Source organism: Mesoplodon bidens (assembly GCF_964165515.1).
Source record: "Mesoplodon bidens genome assembly, chromosome: 2".
Classification (NCBI taxonomy): domain Eukaryota; kingdom Metazoa; phylum Chordata; class Mammalia; order Artiodactyla; family Ziphiidae; genus Mesoplodon; species Mesoplodon bidens.
Genome location: NC_138177.1, coordinates 72420962 through 72444860, shown reverse-complemented (window position 1 = coordinate 72444860; position 23899 = coordinate 72420962). Strand labels below are relative to the sequence as shown.

Here is a 23899-nt window from a genome sequence, read left to right as displayed (position 1 = left end):
CGCAGGGATTTCAGCAAAAGATAGGTAGGCTTATTTCAGAGCCTCTCACTGAAGAGAAAAAGCTGAAGACTTCATTTTTTTTTTAAAAATTTATTTTTGGCCGTGTTGGGTCTTCATTACTGTGTGAGGGGTTCCTCTAGTTGCAGTGAGCACGGGCTTCCCATTGCGGTGGCTTCTCTTATTGTGGAGCACGGGTTCTAGGCACAAGGGCTTCAGTAGTGTGGCACATGGGCTCAGCAGTTGTGGCTTGTGGCTCTAGAGCGCAGGCTCAGTAGTTGTGGTGCACGACCAGTGTCCCCTGCACTGGCAGGTGGACTCTAACCACTGTGACACCAGGTAAGTCCCAAGCTGAAGACTTTAGACTGGGTTAAGCAGGAAGCTAAATACTAGGCATGAACAGAGCAGTCTCCAGAAGCCCTTTTCCACAGCACACCTCTGTTCAGGCAGCATAGCCAGCTGTAAATGCACTTATAGAGCCAGACTGCCTACACAGGAATTCTAGGTCTGCCATTTATCAGCTTTGGGGCCCTTGGACAAGCTACTTTATGTTTTGGATTCCCCATCATAAAATGGGGTTATTACCTATCTTACAGGGTCCTTTTTTTTTTTTTTTTTGCGGTACGCGGGCCTCTCACTGTTGTGGCCTCTCCCGTTGCGGAGCACAGGCTCCAGACGCGCCAGCTCAGCGGCCATGGCTCACGGGCCCAGCCGCTCCGTGGCATGTGGTATCTTCCTGGACCAGGGCTCGAACCCGTGTACCCTGCATCGGCAGGCGGACTCTCAACCACTGCGCCACCAGGGAAGCCCTCTTACAGGGTCCTTTTGAGGATATGCAAAGTGAACAGAACATATTATACAATAGGCAATGTGTGCTAGCTATTATTATTCTACCTAGTATTCAACTTAGTAACACTAAGTCCCGTGGTCAGGGAGGAGACACAGTCTGATTGCATGAGTCATGAGGACAAAGGGGACAGTGGAAGGCCCAGAGGAAGGACTCTTAAGAAATCAAAGGCTAGCCCCACCTAGGTTCCAGCATCTCAGGGCCACTACAACATTTTTTTTTTGCCTTGATAAAAACAAAGCACAAAATGGGACTTACATCTTTTGTTTCTGCTTACAGGGAAAGCAGAGGCCCTACTGTGACACAAGCATGCCAGGAAAATAAGCCAGCAAGCCAAAACAGACTGGAATCAAGAATAACACTGGGAAAAAAAAAAAAAAAAAAGAATAACACTGGGGGGCTTCCCTGGTGGCGCAGTGGTTTAGAGTCCGCCTGCCGATGCAGGGGACGCGGGTTCATGCCCCGGTCCGGGAAGATCCTACATGCCGTGGAGCGGCTGGGCCCGTGAGCCATGGCCGCAGAGCCTGCGCTCCGCAATGGGAGAGGCCGTAACAGTGTGAGGCCCGCATACCGCAAAAAAAAAAAAAAAAAAGAAAGAAAGAACAACACTGGGAGAGGGCAGAGAAAAAGAATTCTAGTTATGATAGTAAAGATTCTGAAAAGTTACAGGATACAGTACAGAAACAGATGCTCTATGTCCTTTAGGATAAATGCCTGAGCCCTAGCACGTACTGGGTGTTGCTCTACATACAACCACATACAAGGAACACCCATGGTTTGGACAGGTTCTTCCTGTTCTTTGAGTGGTGAATACAAGGTGGTACGTTTTTAAGCTTTACAATATCATGCTTTGAACTCCAAGAGCCTTCGCAACCAGCATCTACTGAGAAGTCTGAAGAATACCCTCTCAAGGAGGCAAATATACTGAATGACCTCATTCCCATCTCTCTTCCCAGTAAGGTTTTCTGCCTCTTCCCTCCTTGCCAGGAGGCAGAGATATGACCCAAGGTTGAAAAACAAATAACCACCATCTCAAATGACTTAGATTTAATCATCGGAAGCAAACTAAATGGAGAGCTTACAATAGAGAAGAATTACATGTCAGTGCCTTTTGCAAACTGAGCTGGGACAGAAAGGGACTGGGGCTGCCCCTCAACCCGATCCCTTCCAAACAAAGACACCCACAGTGTCCCTGGCAGTCTGGCTCAGGGAAGGGGGAGACTGTTGGCTCTGTGCGTTGAGGTCGCCTTGCCACCACCGCTCACTCCTGGCCAGCATCAGGAGCCCCGCCTTGCTGGCTCTGGTCATCACCCTTTTTTTTGTGGCCTGATACGATGTCATCAATCCGCAGCAGTAGAACTGCCGTCTAGGAGAAAAACCACAGTCCCAAAGAGGTTAGCAAGGAAGGGAAGGACACTTGTTTTCTTTTAGACCTATCACCTACCTCCTCCTATATAATTACCATTTTATCTGAAATCTACCCTTTCAGAGTCTTGAATGTAAAATGCAGTTCTCCGTCAGTAAGGGATGCAGCTTATGCTATGTTACCTTGCCTTTTTTTTTTTTCTTTTGGCCATGCTACACAGCTTGTGGGATTTTAGTTCCCCAACCAGAGATTGAACCCAGGCCCTCAGCAGTGAGAGAACGGAGTCCTAACCAATGGACTGCCAGGGAATTCCCTCTACCTTTTTTTTAAAATTAAAAACATTTATTTATTTTTGGCTGCACCGGGTCTTAGTTGCAGCATGCGGGACCTCCTTAGTTGTGGCATGTGGGCTTCTTAGTTGCAGCATGCGAACTTCTTAGTTGTAGCATGCGAACTCTTTGTTGCGGCATGCATGCGGGATCTAGTTTCCCGACCAGGGATCCAACCCGAGCCCCCTGCATTGACAGCATGGAGTCTTACCCACTGGACCAGGGAAGTCCCCCTACCTTGCTTTTTAAATGAGCTAAATATAAGTAGGGGGATGGAATTCCTTGGGAGATATTTTGGGGAATACTCTGCCTTCTATCCTCCCCTCCTCAAGATTGGACCAAACACACTGTTTTCTGGTTATCTGGAAATAAACAGCACAGCATATGTGTTAAGAGTGCCTCACCTCCACTGCTGTCTTATACGTTTGCAGCTTTACAGCCAATGGTTCCCATATGCCCAGTTCTTTCATGTCCACCAAAGTACCTGTCTCACCATTTACGCCCCAGGTCTCACAATTCTCCTGGGTGTGCTTGGCCTATAGTTGGAACAAGCATAAATAATTAAAGGGGAAAATACTAGGAACAAGTAAGCTGAGACCACTACATAAAAATCAAATACACTGCACTGATAAGGTAGGGATAAGAGGAAACGGCAATGACAAGAAACAAATCAAAAATAAGAAAGAGAAGAGATTTTAAGGAAAACGAGCTACCAGGAGAACCTGGAAAGACAGACATGAACTACCCTCTTAGGCCAAACACAGCTCTTCCTACCCCATCAAGAGAAGAGCATGGAAAGGAACTCACCCGAAGGGAGGTAAGTAGACGGATGGTGCTGGCCCCACAGTTTTGAATAAGGGTACGAGGGATGACCTCTAGGGCTTGGGCAACAGCCCGATATGGCCATTGTTCCACACCAGTCATGGCCTTGGATTTTTCTGTCAAGGCATGAGCCACAGCCATCTCAGAAGCCCCACCCCCAGGCACCAGCTGAGGGTCCAGGAGAACATTGCGGCACACCTGCATGGCATCCTGGAGGTTGCGTTCTACTTCCTTGGGAAAGCAAACAAAGAGTATAAAGCCAAAGCTTGATGACTCAAGGACAAATCAGAAGCACCAAAGGACTTCCTGACTGCCAAGTTCGGTAAACCACCAAGGAGGGCAAACTAAGAAAGGTCCTTCAAACCTTTTGGGCAGGGCAGATGCTACTAACTCTGGAAAAAGACATTAACTACAACTGCAACAAGGCCAGGGAGAATGCGGTGTCACTCTGGGATGTTAGGCTTTTGTCCATTGTGCTTGACAGACCTATAACTCTACTCTGTCCCGTCTAGCTGTGTACTCTAGGAGGCTGCACAGTGTAGTGGAAACTCTCTACTTACTAGCTATATGCCTTGGTAAAATACTTAACCTCACTAAGGAAAAAAAAGTAATATTTATAATTTCAACTTAAAAAACTAGGAAACAGTGGTTGCTAGTGGATGGGGAAACGATGAGTCATTGTTCAATGGGTATAGTGTCTCAATTTTTTGAGATAAAAAAAGTTCTGAAGATCTGTTGCATGTGAATATGAAAACACTTAAAACTGCTGTAATTGTACACTTAAAAATTATTCAGATGATAAATTTTACATTAAAAAATTTTTAAACCATGATTAAAAATAAAAATATTAAAAAAAAGAAGAGAGAGATTTGTGGCTTCAGATGGCAATTAAATAGCTATAAATGGGCAACAGGATGATTTTAGGCCCTCTGGGAAACTCTCAAGAAATGGAATGACCTAGATCATTCAGTCACACTTCCAAGGCTGACTCACCGAGAGAATCTCTTTGCTGGCCCCCCGGAGGAGAATGGTGCAGGCCTTGGGGTCTCTGCACTCAGTGATGAATGTGAAGTACTCATCTCCAATTTTCTTGATTTCCAACAGGCCTGCCCCTGTCCCAACATCTTCTTCTCTCAGTTCCTCTGGTCGGCTGACTATTCGGCCCCCACAGGCTCTATTGATTAGATGGAGAGAAGGGGGACAGGGAGAAGACCAGATGATGTCAAATACTTTTACTCATCTTCCTGGTCCGTAGGGTCTGTGGTGGGGTGTAAGGGTTAAGGGCCAAAGTGGACTGCTAGCAACATTTCTACCTAACTCGAGACATCTTGGTTGCCTGGTGAAATAGATTTCCAAATATATAGGTGAAGTTTCCTTAAACTAATATGGCTTTATAAGTGAAAGTGTGCATACCTAAGGCAACTACTGTAATGAGATACAGGTTAATCCAAAGTATACTTAGTGGACCCTAAAATTTGGACAAATGAATTCTTATGCATATCTGACCAAGTGTGTAACACATAATGGTCATTTCTAGATAGAACTCATCCTATAATGCCCAGTTAGATCTCAAGGCCAATAACAGGACTGTACTAAAAACAATGTAAAGGTCAAGCAAGAAATAAGGTGATTAAGTACATAGTGTATGTCTCACCCAGTTTTAAGGAATGTAGGGCTAATTTTTTATTTTATTTTTTTTTGCGGTACGCGGGCCTCTCACTGTTGTGGCCTCTCCTGCTGCGGAGCACAGGCTCCGGACACACAGGCTCAGTGGCCATGGCTCACGGGCCCAGCCGCTCCACGGCATGTGGGATCCTCCCGGACCGGGGCACGAAAACATGTCTCCTGCATCGGCAGGCGGACTCTCAAGCACTGCGTCACCAGGGAAGCCCATGTAGGGCTAATTTTTTATTTGTCACTTTTTCCCCACTCATGGGCATGTAGAGTCAGCTATGTATATGTATGTATGCCGAACCATTTCAGAAAAAGCGTTTTAAGTATAAAATTGGATTTGGATCTATGGCATATTATGTGATGTTAGGATAGACTTACCTTTAAAAAAATTACTCTTAAAAATAGATGGAGGGCTTCCCTGGTGGCGCAGTGGTTGAGAGTCTGCCTGCCAGTGCAGGGGACACGGGTTCGAGCCCTGGTCTGGGAAGATCCCACATGCCGCGGAGCAACCCGTGAGCCACAACTACTGAGCCTGCGCGTCTGGAGCCTGTGCTCCGCAACGAGAGGCCGCAATAGTGAGAGGCCCGTGCATCGCGATGAGGAGTGGCCCCCGCTTGCCGCAACTAGAGAGAGCCCTCGCACAGAAACGAAGACCCAACACAGCCAAAAATAAAGATAAAAAAAAAAAAAAAAAAAAAAGATGGTATCTGAGCCTAGATATTTGTGCTGAAGTAGTGAGTGCAATCTAAGGTTGCATTAACAGCAGCTGAGGATCCAATCAAGGTAATTGTTGGATCTGCTATATTCTGAGCTAGTTAAAACAGACTAATCTGAAATGGACCCCTACACCAAGGTAGTGTTCACAGATGTCTAAGCATAAGCTGTTCACTACTGGTTAGGAGCAGTAGAGTCTCATGCAGCAGATAATTGTTACTCTAGATAGAGAACTTCTTCTTCTTCAAATACTTATTTACTTACTTGGCTGTGCTGGGTCTTAGTTGCAGCATGCAGGAACTTTAGCTGTGGCATGTGGGATCTAGGTCCCTGACCAGGGATCGAACCCAGACCCCCTGCACTAGGAGTATGGAGTCCTAGCCGCTAGACGACCAGAAAGTCCCTAGACAGAGGACTTCTGAAGAGGGCAGATGGCTAAACCCAGGTTATTTCCATCTGTAAATAATTTGGCTGGCTTTATCCTATGCTAAACTTTTTCAGATAAGGATGACTACATTATGAAGCTACAAAATAAAAGCACATGGGAAGGAGAATCTTATTTTAACCTGGCCTACTCACCTAGCAATGCGATTATTGTCTGTCTTCCGGACTCTGCGGATGGCTGTGATATTGGCCCGCATGAGGTAGTGCTGAGCTAAATCTGCAAGAATAGAGGTGTCAAGCTGGAAACCAGAAACCCTGGGTTCTGAACAGGTTTTTATCCTCCACGTACCCTAACCATCACATGTTAATTATGTTCAGTGTATGACAACACGTGAGGAAAAAAATCACCGACCCTCTTCTACCACAACAATAGTCTGGAAAAATGAATGTAGTCCTACCCGAGATGCCCTTTTCTGTGATGACCACGTCTGGCTTCAGATGGATAATGTCCTCACAGAGCTGCTGAATGTACTCTTCTTCCATTTGGAGGATTCGGGTGAAGTCCTCCTCTCGTGTGATCTCAATGTCAGTCTATGTGGTGAAGAAAAGTCACTCTGGATTAAAAATTTTGGATTGGTAAAGCTCTTTAGGGTCATCCCAACTACTATACTCCCTCCATCCAGCACTCTCATGTACCCCAGAAAGCATGAGTTAGAATAAGCCACGACCCAACACCTCTATAAGCCACTTTATCTCCAGCAGTCATCTAGTTTAACCCCATTTAATTATAAAGCAACTGGAATGCAAAGTCACAATGCAATTAGTGGAGTTTGGCTAAGGTCTCTAGCCACTTAGTTCAATGTTTCCTCTGACCTGTCAGTGTGCATGGTAACTCAGCATCTTAATTCTTCCCACTAATAAATCGATTCTTGTTCCCAAACGCTGGTTTTTTTTTTTTAAACTCTCCCTTCCGTTTTTTTTTTAGACTTTTCAGTCCCTTTAAAAATATTTATTTATTTATTTATTTATTTATTTATTTATTTGTGGCACGCGGGCCTCTCACTGCTGTGGCCTCTCCCGTTGCGGAGCACAGGTTCCAGAGGCGCAGGCTCAGCGGCCATGGCTCACGGGCCCAGCTGCTCCGCGGCACGTGGGATCCTCCCGGACCAGGGCACGAACCCGTGTCCCCTGCATCTGCAGGCAGACTCTCAACCACTGCGCCACCAGGGAAGCCCCCAACCGCTGTTTGATAAGCTTCAATTACTTTGTTTTATCCAAGGGTGATGGAGCCTTGTGAGCTTCCTGCCCTCTGGAAATTCTGTGGCACTTCAAAGCTCAATTAACTCCTACTCTATGTTCTACTGATGCATTATGAAAGGTGGCATGATAGTGTGGAATTGAAGCTGAACAGAGCTGGGTTCAAATTCTGATTTGGCCAATACCAGCTGTGTTCCTCAAGCAATTAACCTAACTTCTCTGAGGTGTAGATCCCTCATCTGTAAAATGGAAGTCAGTATCATCTGCTGTAAAGGGTAGTTGTAAGAATCAGAGATTACTTGTAAAGGTCACAGAGTAAGCATGTAACAAACACTTTTTAATTCCCCTGCCCATATTAACAGATTCTTACATCAAATTTAAGGAATAGGGCCAGGGATTACCTGGCTTTCTCCTTTCTTGTATTCCAGAGAAGAATCCAGCAGCACGATGCGAGGGTTCTTGATATAGCGCCGCATCCGCGGATGGGTCACGTCCTTGTTAATCATGACTCCACGTAACACACACGAGTCTTCAATGATGCCGCCAGGTATCTGAGCAAAAGAACCACTTCAATCCACAACCAGGAGACAATTTCTCAACTCCCTGCCCAGACATTCATCTTTCCCAAATGACCACCATTTCAGATTTTTAAAGTATCTTTTTTCCATGAACCTCTGAAACAACTACAGTTGCCATCACATTTCTCTCTCTAGGAAGCACATCAATCTTAGACCATGATACACAATTTGAAGGTTGGCTGAGAAAGAAATTCAGTGATTGACAGAGATTTAAAGGGGCACAGGGACTTCCCTGGTGGTCCAGTGGGTAAGACTCTGCACTCCCAATGCAGGGGGCCTGGGTTTGATCCCTGGTCAGGGAACTAGATCCCGCATGCGGCAACTAAAAGATCCTTCATGCTGCAATGAGGATCCCGCATGCCGCAACTAACACCTGGCGCAGCCGAATGAATGAATGAATGAATGAATGAGTGAATCACACAATACTTCTTAAAAAAAAAAGGGCGCAGATCCCTACTTCCTGAAAGATATTTCCATGAATTTTAGACATAGGGCTCCATCTACTGGCCACAAGATATTAATGCTACTTTTAAATCTTAAACTAATAAAGATGGAAAAAGCATTCTGGGGCTTATTAGCGCTATGCTGTAGAGCCCTTGTTTATTCCCTGACCCAGTGGCTGATATGTACACAAATGCACAAATACAGACACAAAAATAAGCCTTTCTCTTGCCCCTGTAGACCTTGTGTAGGGACAGCAGTGAAGCTAACAGAATTATTTCAGATAACTCTTTGGCACCCTCTTTTTCAAGTTTTTGTTTTCCAGGTAGCAAATACTCTTCTTCCTGGTTCTAATAATAAAAATATCTTGCTCTGATTTAAACTTATTTCCTCCACAAGTGTGATGACTCATGCTAGGAAATAATTTGTCTCCAAAGTACACACTCAAAGAGTTTACCTTTTCTACCCTTGCGTATTTCTTGATGTCAATCTCCTTCCGACCGTTCTCCTCAAACTGTACAGTTTTGACAGCATCCAGGGCAATGTTGCAAGCCAAAGAAGACCACCGACTGATTACTTTGGTAGTAATGGAGCTGTTGATGATGTTCAGCATCGCATCTCGGTTACTGGTGTCAACAGGGGTACTGGAGAAAAGAAAAACGAATAATATGCTCAATGGGATCTTGGATGTTTAAGGAAGTTCTCATCTATATCTTGATGACTATAATAGTGGGCCAACAGGCAGAACAAGGGGAATCTGTTCCTTTGTAGGAAACTAAGTGTTATCAAGAAGTAACTTTGTCCACCCTCTGCCTTTTAGCAAGATTACAATTAACCCATCCCTGAAAGGTGTCTCAAATCCCTGAGTAATCTGCTCTCATGTCTGACAACTCTCCACACTTACAGAGTTTACAGTAAAATTTCTTTACCTTCTGCTCCAACCAAATAAACTCTATTACTTTCACAACTTGGGTCAAGATACATTTTATCTTTGAAACCTCATCCTATAACTAGCAAATTCTGAGAGCTCCTCTTGAGAATCACCATTGGTCTGTGCTATCCATTTGGACAACTGATTCTATTTGACCTAGCATCATAATACACGGTGCGCCACAGTGTTTTTAGGTGTTTAGCCTCCTCTAATGAGATTATAAATTTGTACATGGCAAGACTATCTAGAATCATAAGTTGTAACAGACCTTGGATACTATCTTGTCCAAATTTTCACATACTGCTGAAATCCCTTTTATTAACACCGTAAGACACACAATAAGCAATCATTAAATAGTTGCTGACTTAATGTATTTTAGGGAAAAAGCAATAGCTCCAAAAATATTATCTAAGGTATACAGGCAGTTATTGCTTGATAAAAAAAAAAAATTAATGATTCAGCGCCAAATATTCAATAAATCCTTTCTCTACATTCTTACAAAGCTTACTTCATAAAAATGTTTTGTGTTTTTTTGCGGTACGCGGGCCTCTCACTGCTGTGGCCTCTCCCGTCGCGGAGCACAGGCTCCGGACGCGCAGGCTCAGCGGCCATGGCTCACGGGCCCAGCCGCTCCGCGGCATGTGGGATCTTCCCGGACCGGGGCATGAACGTGTGTCCCCTGCATCGGCAGGCGGACTCTCAACCACTGCACCACCAGGGAAGCCCCATAAAAATTTTTTAAATCAAACACCTCCTTCTGTAAGAGTGCTAGACAGATATCATCATATACTTTGTTTCTTAACAGCAGGAAGTACAATACAAAGCTCACCAAATTGCTAGGTACTTGTGTACCCGACAACCTAAGGATATGAGTAGAAAATTATAGGTTTTAATTAACTAATTAAAAATAAATTTATTTAATTAATTGATTTATTTTTGGCTGCGCTGGGTCTTCGTTGCTGCGCGTGGGCTTTCTCTACTCGTGGTGCGCAGGCTTCTCATTGTGGTAGCTTCTCTTGTTGCGGAGCACAGGCTCTAGGCGCGCAGGCTTCAGTAGCTGTGGCTCGCGGGCTCTAGAGCACAGGCTCAGTAGTTGTGGCTCATGGGCTCAGCTGCTCCACGGCATGTGGGATCTTCCCGGACCAGGGCTCGAACCTGTATCCCCTGCACTGGCAGGCGGATTCTTAACCACTGCGCCACCAGGTAAGTCCCAGGCTTTATATTTTAAACAACCCTTTTAATCAAAAAAATTTTGCGTTATCATGTTCTTACTTAACTGACATTTCCTCAAGTAGAAGTCACACATTCCTATATTCCTTTTATTACCTTATAGCACTCAGCAAACATAGACTAACAGCAAGCTCTGTGATAACTAGAGAGGATTCAAATAGCATTTTCAGTACCAGTCCTTTTGATTTTAATGAAAACCACTGGCTACCATCCTCCACAGTACTTTAGAGAAATTGGTTATTATATGAATTAGTTATAATCATACACGATGGTAGGGTATTTTAAGCCCTCAATAGTTATCTAACTCCTTAACTTATTTCTCCCACTAGAATCTAAAACTTTGGAGGGTAACTGTATTTTACTTACTACACACTTCCCATAGCAGTGCCTAACATGGAAACCAGCAGACTGCATATAACCAAAATATATTTTGAAGAATTAAACCTAGCTTCTTTTATTTGTCTGCTTTGCCTCCTTTGCCATTTTCTAAAAACTTTTATTTCTCTTATCCTTCCCTTCATTTTGCTCCCCTCTTTGTTTCTTCTTCTCACAAAATAATACCAGGGTATAAACTACTGGTGATGTGCTCGGCCTTCCTTTACCATCTAAGAACAGATTAGTCTTCCAGGCCTCCCATAGTTGACACTACCCATTTCTGGTCCCCACCTCCAATACCTTATTTTCTTAAGGGTGCTGATCATATCGTCCAAAGCCCTGCGATAAGCACTGATCACCACTGTTGGGTGCATCTGCTGCTCTAGGAAGTGCTCAGCCACAGACAACATCTCCCCTGCTGAAAAAAGATACATACACCAAAACATTTTGAAAAGTACCTCGATATCAAGGCAACTTCATTATGCTTCTAAAAATACCTGCTCTTTTTTCTAAAGTAGGTTTCCCCAAAAGTATGCAAATACTATTCCAAATTTTATACTTTGTACAAGCAAATTTGGAAAAAAAAATAGTCTCACAGATATATTTTAAATGATCAAAGATTGATCCCAGGGTTGACTTATTCTTGTGATCTAACTAAATATTTGTTCCCAGTTTCCTAAACAAATGGTAAACATCTTCCCGAAGACTCTAAAATTGAAAGAAAAATAAAGGAAAACTGACTTGCTTATTATTATTTCAATACCTAGCATGTAGTCAAACTGCTGGTACTGAAAACAAAAAAACCCACAAACCTTTATACCTGCAAGAATACCCATAAAAATTTACGAAATTTACCCTCTGGAAGAGGGATTATTGGTAAAATGTCCCTTCCTTTTAAAAACTGTCCTTACTTTCTAATTCTAATTGACATACACACACACACACACAAAAGCTTGTTTCTAAAAAAAGTTTTAAAGAGGAAAAACCAGTTATTTTGGTCAAAAAAGGACCTTCTGCACAAAGGGCCTGTACTACCAGGTCCACTGACACTAATTTTTTAAATGTACACAAATGTGTAAAAGTTCACATGTATACTCTTTGGCATGTGCTCAAATGTTTGATTTCAATACCTTAGAATTCCTAAGTGACCATCATGTATATTAAAAGAAAGATAATCAAATATTTTGAAACATGCTCTATTAAGTTAACTTAGAGAAGACTATACCCTGTTAAAGAAGAATCAGAACAGTATCACAGAAGAAAGGTATCTTCAGAAATGGCAGTTTTGGTTTTTTAAAAGCTACCTAAGTCTAAGAAACCTAGACTCATGGATACTTAACCTACTTAATATCTCCACGAGATTTAACTAAGATTACCAGCTAGAAAATTCTGCCTGATACCTAAAGCTCATCTTCTACCCAAATAAGTGAAAAAGCATACGGAGTCTTACCTACTTCTTTCATCCTCCAAGTTTCTCTTCAAAGTACAGAACTAGCCATATGTAATTAATTCTCAATCCACAAAAGAACTGGATCTAAAGATGTGATTAGTTGGTGGTGACTCAAGCAAATTTCCACCCAACTCACCATTCTCAAAATGCAGTACAAAGGCACTTAAAAATTCTTTAAAAGTTCATATTGTAATAATCTTGTTAAGGATTCTATTTTTAGGCCTGTGGGCCAACACTATAAATTGGCATCTCCTAATTGAAAATAGTTTTTTCCTCAATTCCTAAAAACATATTGCTACAGATTTTCATTTTTTTAAATTAATTTTTTAATTTTTATTTTTGGCTGTGCCACACGGCTTGTGGGATCTTAGTTCCCGGACCAGGGCTCAAACCCACCCCCTCGGCAGTGAAAGCGTGGAGTTCTAACCACTGGACCACCGGGGAATTCCCATGTAACACATGTAAACAAGTGTCCTTTACGTGGTATATTTAGTGGCATGTTTTCCACATTTTTTGTGCATTTTCTTGTTGATTTCACTGTTTAAAATGGCCTTAGTCCTAAAGTACTATCTAGTTTTCCTACGTGCAAGAAAGCTGTAATGTGCCCTGTAGAGACAATAACTTACTAAATAAGCTTTGTTCAGGCATAAGTTATAGTGCTACTGGGCATGAGTCCAGTGTTAATGAATCAACAATATATATTAAATAAGGTGTCTTTAAAACAAACAAATAAAACATAAAACATATATATTTATGCATTGATAAATATGTGACTGGAGGCTTGAGGAACCTAACCCCATACTCCCCCCGGAGTGATGGTTTGGTATTCACTAATTCAGTGTTTGTGGTGACTTTATAGAATATAACTTATTGTGAGTAACGACAATGAACTGTATTTTATTCAACCAGATTTGCAAAGCTCATCCTATACCACGATGAACATTTTATGCTCAGTAGGAGAGAATACACAGAAAGTTAGCAAAAAGTTCTTTAAACATTTATAATTAGTGGATTGGTAAAAATGTTCTTCTTAAAATATGACTCAGGGGACTTCTTTGGCGGTCTAGTGGTTAAGACTCCATGCTTCCACTGCAGGGGGTGCGGCGGGTTCCACCTCTAGTCAGGGCACTAAGATCCCACACGCCGCACGTTGCGGCCAGAACAAAACAAAACAAAAAGCTCTGACGTTATTTCTGGCAAAAATCTTAATGTTTCAATCTAATTTTCCTTATCAACCTTCCATTCTTTTCTTACCAAGAATAATTACAGATGTGGTCCCATCTCCAACCTCTTCATCCTGTGTTCGGCTAATTTCAATCATGGACTTGGCTGCTGGATGCTGTACTTGAATCTGAAAGAAAGACCTCTTAACCCATTCTGCTTGGTCCTAACTCTTGAGCTTCTTGCTTCCACACTTACTCCCTTTTATTGTTTTACCACAGCTTTGAAGATTAAAAGTGGCCCCTAAGATATCTAAGTAAAACACCTTTCCAAGTCTTTTTCTTTTGGGGGAAAAATGCATTAGGACAACTTAACTACTGAAGTTTCTTGAGAACAGAACAGTATCTTTTAGCTTATTTATTGGGAACACCATTGTTGTGGTTGAATTGTGTCCTCTGAAAGAACATGTTGATGTCTCATCCCCTGAAAACTATATTTGGAAATACGGTCTTTGCAGATGTAACCAAGTTAAGATGAGGTCATAGGGGTAATCAGGGTATGCACTAAACCCAACCACTGGTGTCCTTGAGACACACAAGAAAATGCCAATGTGACAGAAGGGGAGTTTATAAGCCAAGGAATGTGGTCAAGCATCAGAAGCTATAAGAGGAAGGATTCTTCCCTAGGGCCTTCAGAAGGAGAAAGGCACTACTGACACCCTGAGTTTGGACCACCAGCCTGCAGTCCATGTGAATAAATTTCTGTTGTTTTTCAAGTCACACAGTCTGTGGTAATTTGCTACAGCAGCCCAAAAAAGCTAATCATTATTTACATTATCTCTTTATGTATCCTTTATAAAATACTTTTGCTTTCTAAAGCAAAACGAAAAGTCAAACCTCTCGAAGAATAGCATTGCCATCATTGGTCATCACAATGCCTCCCATTGGGTCCAAAAGCATCTAGGAGAAAAGCAGAAGTTATATTTAAGTGTCCCAGGAAACAGAAAGGGAAAATCTGTAGTCGAAGTTTCAGTATGAGATAAGCCTACCTTCATCATAGACTTGGGTCCCAAACATGTTCGGATGATATCTGCAATAGTCTATGGAAAGAAAATACAAAACATGTAGGCACAAATCAGAAGATGGTGAGTGTGTTAGGGACGAGGCATGAGTAACCCACAGAGCCAGTGTTTTAACAAGGACACTTCTAAAGCAGGGGTGGCGACCACTTTAAATACAGCACGCCACATGGCTAGATTCTGTTCTTTGCTTTTTCCGCTTTGGGAATGTTTTCTGGATGCAGAAAGAAATAACTTTTCACGAGGAAAAAAAGGGACATGCCTCCCAGAGCTTCAGTTTCCCAGCAGTCCAGATAACTGAAGGTCCACGTACTTATATTTCTTTCCATGATAGTAGCCTCCACCCCATGCTAATTAGATCTAGGGCTATTTCATTCTTTCATTCAAAAGGTATTTACTGAATACCTACCTATCCAGGATCTACAATGAGTACTAGGAATACAAAAGGAAATTAATACAGTTCTTCCCTTCAACTAACTCAGTCTAGTACGAGAGACAAACACAAATAGAATATTATGAGACAATGTACAGTAATAGAATATGCACAAGTTAATATGAGAAGACCATTAGGCCTAGCTCAGAGAGGGAAGGCTTCCTTCTCCTTACCACTGAGAGGGAAATGTCCTGAAGGAAGGGAAGTCAACTTTTCCTCTGCGAAATTGCAAACAAATACAGAAATACTAGGGAAGGAAGATAGAGGCAAACTACTATAAACAACTTAAAAGATGTGCTACCTTGGCAGCATTGATGTTTCCAGATTGAACTTTTCTTCCAGACTCACGCTTTGTGTTCTGGCCTAAAATAGATAAAAACAAAAGGCAACACCCCAGGACTGCCCCACTGTATATAAGCTATTTATTCCCCAATCTTTGAAAATAAAAACACACCCAGGTTTCATGATGTATATACGGATTAAAGCTTATCAACTTGTACTCTTTAAATATGTGCAGCTTATTGTATGTCAATTATACCTCGATAAACTGTTAAAAAGTAAACATACATACTTATGGCTACTTACTTCTTTATTTACTTCAACCCCTGGTATACGAAGAAACAATCCATAAAGCTTCAACTTTGGAATCTTGGTCATCACTTTCCCTCTAGCCAAACATTCATGTATTTACAGCAAGAATTCATAACCTGAGATCTGAGATCCATGAGATTCTCAAAGGGCTGGTGTCTCTAACAAGCATCAATCTCTCTTTTACGTAAAAAGGGAGTTTGGGGGTTCATATTCTCATACTTGGATATGGGGAATCATACTGACAGTCCCAGCATAATTACTGATAGTGCCCCACACTGTGCTGTGCAATGAGAACACATACTCAAGTGTCTGGGTTTGCCAAGATAAGTCACTTCATGCTTGGACACAACAAGAATGCCTCAGTCACCCATTTACCATTAGGAAGAGATGACTACGTATTTTAATAAGGAGTCTAACTGGATACAGCCACTAATGCCAGAGATTAACGTGGACCTCCAAAGGGCTGCACAATGCACCTCTCAGTCACCCCAGGGCCCTCTCAATGGGAGACAAGCCAATGACTATAACTGAACCTACGTAATGTCTCACTCCTCTCTCCAAATTATATTTTCCCTACAATTTGCTGTAAAATTTTCGATCCAGTCCCATCAAATCTAAACACAATTCTCAGGATTTCGATTCCTAGTTCAGGCAGTGATAACTAAAATCCTGCATGAACCTTTCTGATGGATTCATCAGAAAAAACTGGGTTTTTTTTTTCTGGGTTAAGTGAATTCTTGTTTGAAAACAGTTATTTTCCAGGTATAGACAAAATAGATAAAATCTTGGAATAGCATTCTCTACAAAGAAGATGGTGAGGGAGGGAAAATGGCTAGTCAGGCATCTCAAGTGCTCTTGCAAATAGGATACATAAGTTACACAGGTTGGAATCATACCAAGGGAAGACAAGGGAAATGGGACTCCTAAGTAAGGAAAGAAATCTGGGATGTTCCCGAAGGGTAAAGAGAACCAATCGAGGAATCTGGGAAAACTCAGCTGGTAAGTGGGAAAGATTACAACGGAGGGGACACTTGAGGGAATAATTGCATCTAAGCCAGACCAGTGAGGGAAGCAGGGTTACTTCTGAAAAGGGGTTGACTAACAGAAATTCAAGAGGACGGCTACCGAAAAGGAAGTGGCCAAGAATACCACTCGCTGTTTGCCAGACCCTCTTTTAAACAGCTGTATCTCCTTATCTCATCAAGCCTCACAATCCTATGAGGAAATACTGTTAACCCTAATAACAAAGACGGAGCCATTTTTAATCAAGCAGTTTGGCCGAGGCCACACCGTTACTAAGGGATGGGCCAAGATTATAAAGCTAGGCCAAACTAAAAAATCTTTATTCATTCAGCTACACACTGAAAATCGCTCCAGGAAGAGTGCAAGGGCGGGGGTTGGGGGTGAAGAACGGAACGCCGTTCGTTCAACAGGCTCGGCGACAGGAAGGTCAGTTTGCATTTGCCAAGACAGGGGAATGGGTTAAGAGAAGAGAGGAAAACGGGAGAAGGGGCTTCCAAAATTACCGACTGGAAGGCTCAGTGGCCGGACCTGAGCGGGACTGGGCTGAGGCAAGGCTGTAAAGTGCGGAAAAAGAGGGGTGGTGAAGAGGGGGGGTCCCTTCCCCGGCTTTCCCACAACTCACTAAGCACGAGTACCGGACGATGGCCCATCATGGCGGCGCGATGCAGAGCCGGGTACCCAGAGCTGGGGGAACCAGCAGAACCTTCTGGAGAGAGAGAACCAGCGAAACCCAGAAAACGCCGCTTCCACAGGGCTCACACGCAAACCCGCTACTCTCCGGGTCACCACCAATCACCTCACCCACCTCACTGACCGGCACGCACACAGACCAATTGACATTCTTAGCCCCGCCCCCTACGTAAGAACGCATGGAAAGCTAGATAGAGAGAGCACGATGATGGAAATGAGAGGGCACAGGCGCTTGCGCAATAGGGTGGCCGCTCCCGGCCGCGTGCAGCGCGAACCTCCGCGCAAGCGCCAAGGCTCGGGCAGTTGGCCGGCATGCCACTGCGCATGTGTATCAACTACAAGGGTGGGTGCTGGGGTTGAGGCTTTCGATTAACACCGAAGGTGAGGTCCTTAAACTGTTGCGTCTCAGCTCCTCTCGGGTTCCGAAGGTCAAGGAAGGCGTGACAGTTTCCACGCTTTCGTTCCAGCCTTAGCAACCGGGAGGGATGGAGGGGCGGGGCTTAAACCGGCGGTTGAGGGAAGACCTGGCCGGTTTGATGCGGGGTGAAATGGGAGTTGTAGTCCGATCGGACTGGGCTGGGCGGTTAACTATTCTTCCGGGCACGCTGGGAATTGTGGTTTATTGTCTCTGACTCGTTGCTGTGCGTGGACCTTTACCTTCTTAGGCAAATGTGTTCTGCTGAGGCTGTGAGCGGTACCGGAGGGTGATGGCTTACTTTTCCCCCGAGTTATCCTATCTAAAACACTTTTTCAAGTGTTCCCTGTAGTGCTCTAAGATTTTTTTTCTCCACGCCCATTCCCTCCTCTGCCCACCATCTCCTCAGCTACCGGTGCATTAGAGATGTTGGGAAGCCAGAGTTTTAAAATTACCTTACAAGACAGGAAAAGGACGGATATTACAGAAATTAAAACTAGGAGAGAACACAGAATATTTGCCCGTTCATAGGAGACTCTTAAGGTTTGGGCATGGTTACAGTACTATTTTGTCCAGGAAAAAGGGCTGCAGTACTACTAGAAACAGCTGTTTTCCAAACTAATGAAGGGGGTGTGAGACCAAGATCAATTCAAGAACAATTACTTATATTTGGCCATGAGATAGAACAGTACACCCTTTCACATTCTTTCCTCCCCAAATTGGAACAGCCTGAGCTCTGCTGGGGAGAACTTATGAAGTTGTTAATAGTAAAATAATAGCATGGGTTGTCGGTGGTCATGTGATTCTTTCCCAGGCACCACACCTGTTGGTGTTCAGATGGAGCAGCATTCTAGTCATCTTAACAGAAGAGGTGTGTGACAGAGGCCCTGCTTCCTCTCCCTTAAAAACCAGACCTCCTTGGGCTTCCCTGGTGGCACAGTGGTTGAGAGTCCGCCTGCTGATGCAGGGGACACGGGTTCGTGCCCCGGTCCGCGAGGATCCCACATGCCGCGGAGCGGCTAGGCCCGTGAGCCATGACTGCTGAGCCTGCGTGTCCAGAGCCTGTGCTCCGCAACGGGAGAGGCCACAACAGTGAGAGGCCCGCATACCAGAAAAAAAAACAAAACAACAAACAAACAAAAAAACCCCAGACCTTCTTAATTGCTCAGCTTGTGGGAAAATGAAGCTAGTTGTATGTATGTTTTTTCCTGTTACTTATTTAATTGGAAAGTATTTGTGTTTGTTCTGCATTTCCCACTAAATGGAAACATTCCTGTATTCCCAGTGGCTAGAACTGGATCTGTTAAATAATAGATGCTCAATAATTTTTTTTAGAATATTTTAATAAATTTTAAAATTTATTTTTGGCTACTTTGGGTCTTAATTGCTGCGGACAGGCTTTCTCTAGTTGGTGGTGAGTGGCGGCTGCACTTCTTTGCTGTGCGTGGTCTTCTCGTTGCGGTGGCTTCTCTTGTTGCGGAGCATGGCCTCTAGGTGCTCGGGCTTCAGTAGTTGTGGTTCACGGGCTCTAGAGCACAGGCTCGGTAGTTGTGGCGCACAGCCTTAGCTGCTCTGCGGCATGTGGGATCTTCCCAGACCAGGGTTTGAACCTGTGTCCCCTGCATTGGCAGGCAGATTCTTAACCACTGCGCCAACAGGAAAGTCCCAGATGCTCAATAATTGTATGTTGAATGAATATATTAATTATTCCTTTGCATCTCCTCTTAATACTTAGAACAGAAGACATATTGTTGGCTAGAGTGAACAGATACTCAGACTGAGTGGGACAGTCCCACTGGTGGCCAGGGAAGTGCCTGAGACCATCTGACTCCAGAGCCTATTCACTTAACTGTTAGGTGGGGTAGATTACTTTATCTGAGAGGCCTGCTCTGTCATAACTTGAACATAAATGAACTAGGTCTTCTCACAGATTATATTGTGCAGTGGTAAGGAGCATGACTTTGGAGTCTATAGGCCTGGATTTGATTCCGCCATTGGCACATACTCATTGTGGAATGTTGAACAAATTTCCTAACTTAAGTTTTCTCAAAAAAATGCGGATAAAGCTACCTACTTCATAGGGTCATTATGAGAACTGTATAAGATAATGTATGTAAATCACTTTTTATTATTTTCTCTGTTCTGCTTCCTTTTGCTGCTCCCCAACCTCATCCTCTATTGTATATTGTCCAGTCAGAAATATGGTTCCTTTAGTATGGATTGTGTGTAACGTACTCTTCACACCTTACAGTTCAGTAGAAAATGCCTCCTCATACACCTAGGAAGGGCCCAAATTAGAAGTGCATTTGCATGGAAGTCACAAATTTTTCAAATGGTGAGAAGAATCTTGAGGCCTGAGTTTCACCTTCTAGCTCCTTACCATGCTGCATGAGCCATCAAATGAGGTGATGACTCTGGAGCAGGAGCGAGGGGAAGATGAAAGACCTACGGCAGGGCTCAGAAAACTCCACGAACCCAGGGCAAAAGCATGAATCTCCCTCACCAAGAGTAACTGATGGTGCTTGATCACGTAATGACTGTCTAAACGGCAAAACTGTCAGTTCCATGAGAATAGCAACCATGTCTGTTTAGCTCACTGTGGTATCTTCAGTGGCTGATACATTGCAAGCACTTAACTGTTTCTTATGTGTATGAATGAATGAATTCAATTTGTTTTATCCTTTTTTGATCTCATTATGATACTGAATAATGGATTCCCCACTGTCTCAACCCCTTTAATGCTTTCATAGAACCAGCTGTTCTGCCTTTCCATCCATTGCTCCTCTGTATACTTTGCCACTTCCTTTTCATCTTCCGAACTCCTGAGGAGGAGTTCCCCAAAGGTCCGGTTTTCTCTCAGTGTTTTTTTTTTTTTTTTTCCTCTCACAGTTTTTGACCTTGGAGAGCTAATGTATGTTTGCAGTTCCTTCATCACCTCTTTGTGACTGACCTGGCAGTTTGACCTTTCACCTGAGCTCAGTGCCTTCTCTCTGGCTGTTTTTCTAGGCATTTCTATTTGGACTGTCTTGTCTCACCTCAGATCCAATATGTCCGAAATGTGATTTATGTTAATATGACATTACCCCAACTCAGATTCCCTTGAGGGAGAAAGGAAATTCAGAGGCTTGTGCAGTTGGGAGGTTGCTGAGGTAGTCAGAGGATAGGAAGAAGAGCTACCAGTACCACAGGGACTGGAACTGGGGATTCAGTGCCTGTAGCTATCTGCCCATCTCTCCATCTTTCTCCTGCACTCTCTCTTCTCTCTAATCTCTTGCTTGTATCTGCTTCTCATAGCATGCTAGCCAAATTCAGTAGCTTTCATTGACCCCAAATTTACATCTTCCCAGCGTAGCAAATCAGAGGAAAGCAAGCTTTGACACAGAATCTATATATCAATCCCAAGGAATGACTGGCCTAGTTTGTCTCGTGTGCTTACCCCTTCGATCAGTCACAGTTGCCAAGGGGGATAGGATACCATGATTGCCCTGTATTGGGTCACATGCCTTTTCCCGTTGGAATATGGAGAGGGGTCTGATGTATGTATGACCTGGAATCTGGGGAAAGAGTAGTTTTCCAGAGCAAGGGTTGCTCAGTAGACAGAAATGACATATGTCTCCTATAGGACTCATGATTTTCTCCCTACAAATCAAATTTTCCTTCTAACGTAACTATTTTTACCAAAGATAATCTGTTTTCCCCTTTGAGAACTTCCATGTCCAACCCATTTTAATCCCACTGGATTAATTAAAATAGAAATTTTATCATATTTTCTAATCCTAAAAGGCTCAGTGACTTTCTGAGAAAGTCTCAGATTTGCTATTGGAAAGGGTCTTCCATGACCCATCCTGCTTTCCCACTCTCCACCCTCTAATTCTGGCCACTTTCTTAGGGCTCCTCATCCTTCTAGCCATATTCTTGCTTCCTTGCCTTTGCTCACGCCATCTTTTTTTTCTCCCACTTGAAATATCTTTTCCACGTATCCAAAGCTTCCTGTTTTCAAGGTCCAATAAATATCCTCCACCTGCCTGGAGTCTTCTTTGACTGTTGTACTCATATTGATATCTTACCCCATTTCAAAAACATTCATTTTTACATTTAATCACATCTTAGTGTAACTAAAAGATAAAAGGACTTACTTTCACCTGAGACTGTCAGACTCATTGTTTATGTCCTGTGTTGTTATATCACCATTTCACCAGTGTCTGATTCGTCTCCCTAAGTAGGTATTAAACACCTAAGAAACCATGTCTTAGATGTCTTATGTATGCCCTAACATTCAGCACAGTAGTCAGCATGTAGCACAGATCAATAAGAACTTGCAGAATATAAGCAAATTAGATTTTAGCTTATCCCAACCCTGCTTGGTTTTCCTTAGTCCCACTATGGTTTCTCTTTTTTATATAACTTTCTTTGAAGATATTCAGGCCAGGGTCTCAGCACCTGCATTCATAGACCAGACGCAGGGATCTAATTAGGCTGTCCCTTGTCGGAATGAACTCTTAGTTGCCTCTGATTTTGTTCCAGCCAAAGAGCAAGGTAATGCTGTGCCTCTTTGTCGAGCCAAACCCACCCCCAGCTTTATTAGTCTTCAAGCAAGTTCCCCACCAGCCACTTGCCTGAAAATCCCGGCAAAAAAGCTGTCCTCAGGTAAGGAAGGATGCAGGGTGGATTTCCCAAATGGACTCAGCAGGGGGAAAGGTTGTATGGAGGCGGTGGCTGGAGCTGGCTGAAAATTTTATTGCTTGCTAGCAATGCTAGTTGAAAAGTGGCCAGGGAAGGAAATAGTAACAGTTAGCTCAGTTTCTTTCCATTTCAGTTATTCATCCTCCCATGGTGAAATCAGTGGGTATTTAGCATACCTGTGAGAAGCCACACAGCGCACTAGACAGCCATGACTCCTGTTTTTGAGGACCTCAGACTTTAACAAAGAAGTCAAGACCAATAAATACACAAACAATGGATAAATAACTACCAAGGTTAACTAAGAGCTGGATGCGTATAATGTAGTTGAAAACATTAGAAAAAGAATTGATTTCAGCAAGACTGGTCAAAGTTAGACAACAGGAAGAACTTCGGGTCACTGCTGCTGACCTTACTATGTCATGTAAGAAGAATGCTGAGGCATCCCCTGAGCTCTTGAAAGGGAAGTTAGGCCTCACTCTCAGACCATTTCATTCACTCATCAAATATTTGTTGAACACTTATGCTCCAGGTACTTAACTCTTCTAGGTGCTGGGGACACAATAGTGAACAAATCAGACAAAAATCTGTGCCTTCCTGGAGCTTACATTCTAGAAGGGGGAATTAGCCAACAATTATGTAACTAATTACAAAATATGCCAAATAATCATAAGTACTAAGGGAAAAATAAAGCAAGAGAGTGGGTAATAAGTTCCAGTGGATTGGTTTCAAATAAGGTGGCCAAGTAGGCTTCATGGAGAAGGTGACAGCTGAGCACAGCTGCATCTGGGTTGAGTTGTGCCCAGAAAGATTAGAGCGGTCATCTTTTTTTTTTTTTTTTTTTTTTTTTAATTTTATTTATTTTTGCGGTACGTGGGCCTCTCACTGTTGTGGCCTCTCCCGTTGCGGAGCACAGGCTCCGGACGCGCAGGCCCAGCGGCCATGGCTCACGGGCCCAGCCGCTCCGCGGCACGTGGGATCTTCCCAGACTGGGGCACGAACCCGTGTCCCCTGCATCGGCAGGCGGACTCTCAACCACTGCGCCATCAGGGAAGCCCCAGAGCGGTCATCTTATTAGAGCCCTTCCCACCTCAGTACAATTATAAAATCTCTCTTTTGTCTCCTTTGCACCTCCATTGCTCTTCCTTCAGGAATTGACCACAAGCCTAAGGAATGCCTAGGACTCCTAGAATGTATGTATGCCAGTCTCCAGCTTGAGACCCAGCTTGCCCAACAACAGATGGCTATTTTTGAAAATTTACAAGCATCCATGACATAACTGGCTCCTGGGAGAGAAAGCCAGAACTCTTCTCTCCCAACCTTATCTTGCAATCTGTTGTTAACTCACCTGCCCCAATTCAGTAAATGAATTGTGGAACAAAGTTATTGTGTATGTTTTTCCTACTCTCTTCCCAGTAAACCCTTGGTGGAAT

The 23899-nt window shown here is 43.4% G+C and overlaps 2 protein-coding genes across 2 annotated transcripts; one reads left to right on the top strand and one right to left on the bottom strand.

Annotated features, from left to right (window-relative positions):
• Nucleotides 1-1876: 1876 nt before the first annotated feature.
• On the bottom strand, nucleotides 1877-17455 carry CCT3 (chaperonin containing TCP1 subunit 3). The gene is made up of 14 exons (XM_081225533.1): nucleotides 17304-17455; nucleotides 15369-15430; nucleotides 14605-14655; nucleotides 14453-14515; nucleotides 13650-13746; nucleotides 11246-11363; nucleotides 8867-9053; nucleotides 7792-7941; nucleotides 6592-6724; nucleotides 6329-6410; nucleotides 4355-4535; nucleotides 3347-3592; nucleotides 2944-3075; nucleotides 1877-2210 (listed from the first exon to the last, which is right to left on the bottom strand). The coding sequence occupies exons 1-14, from the start codon at nucleotides 17332-17334 to the stop codon at nucleotides 2106-2108; spliced, it is 1638 nt and encodes a 545-aa protein (XP_081081659.1). The 5' UTR covers nucleotides 17335-17455; the 3' UTR covers nucleotides 1877-2105.
• On the top strand, nucleotides 17333-23835 carry TSACC (TSSK6 activating cochaperone; the record flags this gene model as incomplete). Its single annotated transcript, XM_081258187.1, is given in 5 exon segments — nucleotides 17333-17355; nucleotides 17640-17752; nucleotides 22311-22433; nucleotides 23618-23742; nucleotides 23746-23835. Coding segments are annotated over 5 exon segments (474 nt in total).
• Between the last annotated feature and the right edge of the window lie 64 nt (nucleotides 23836-23899).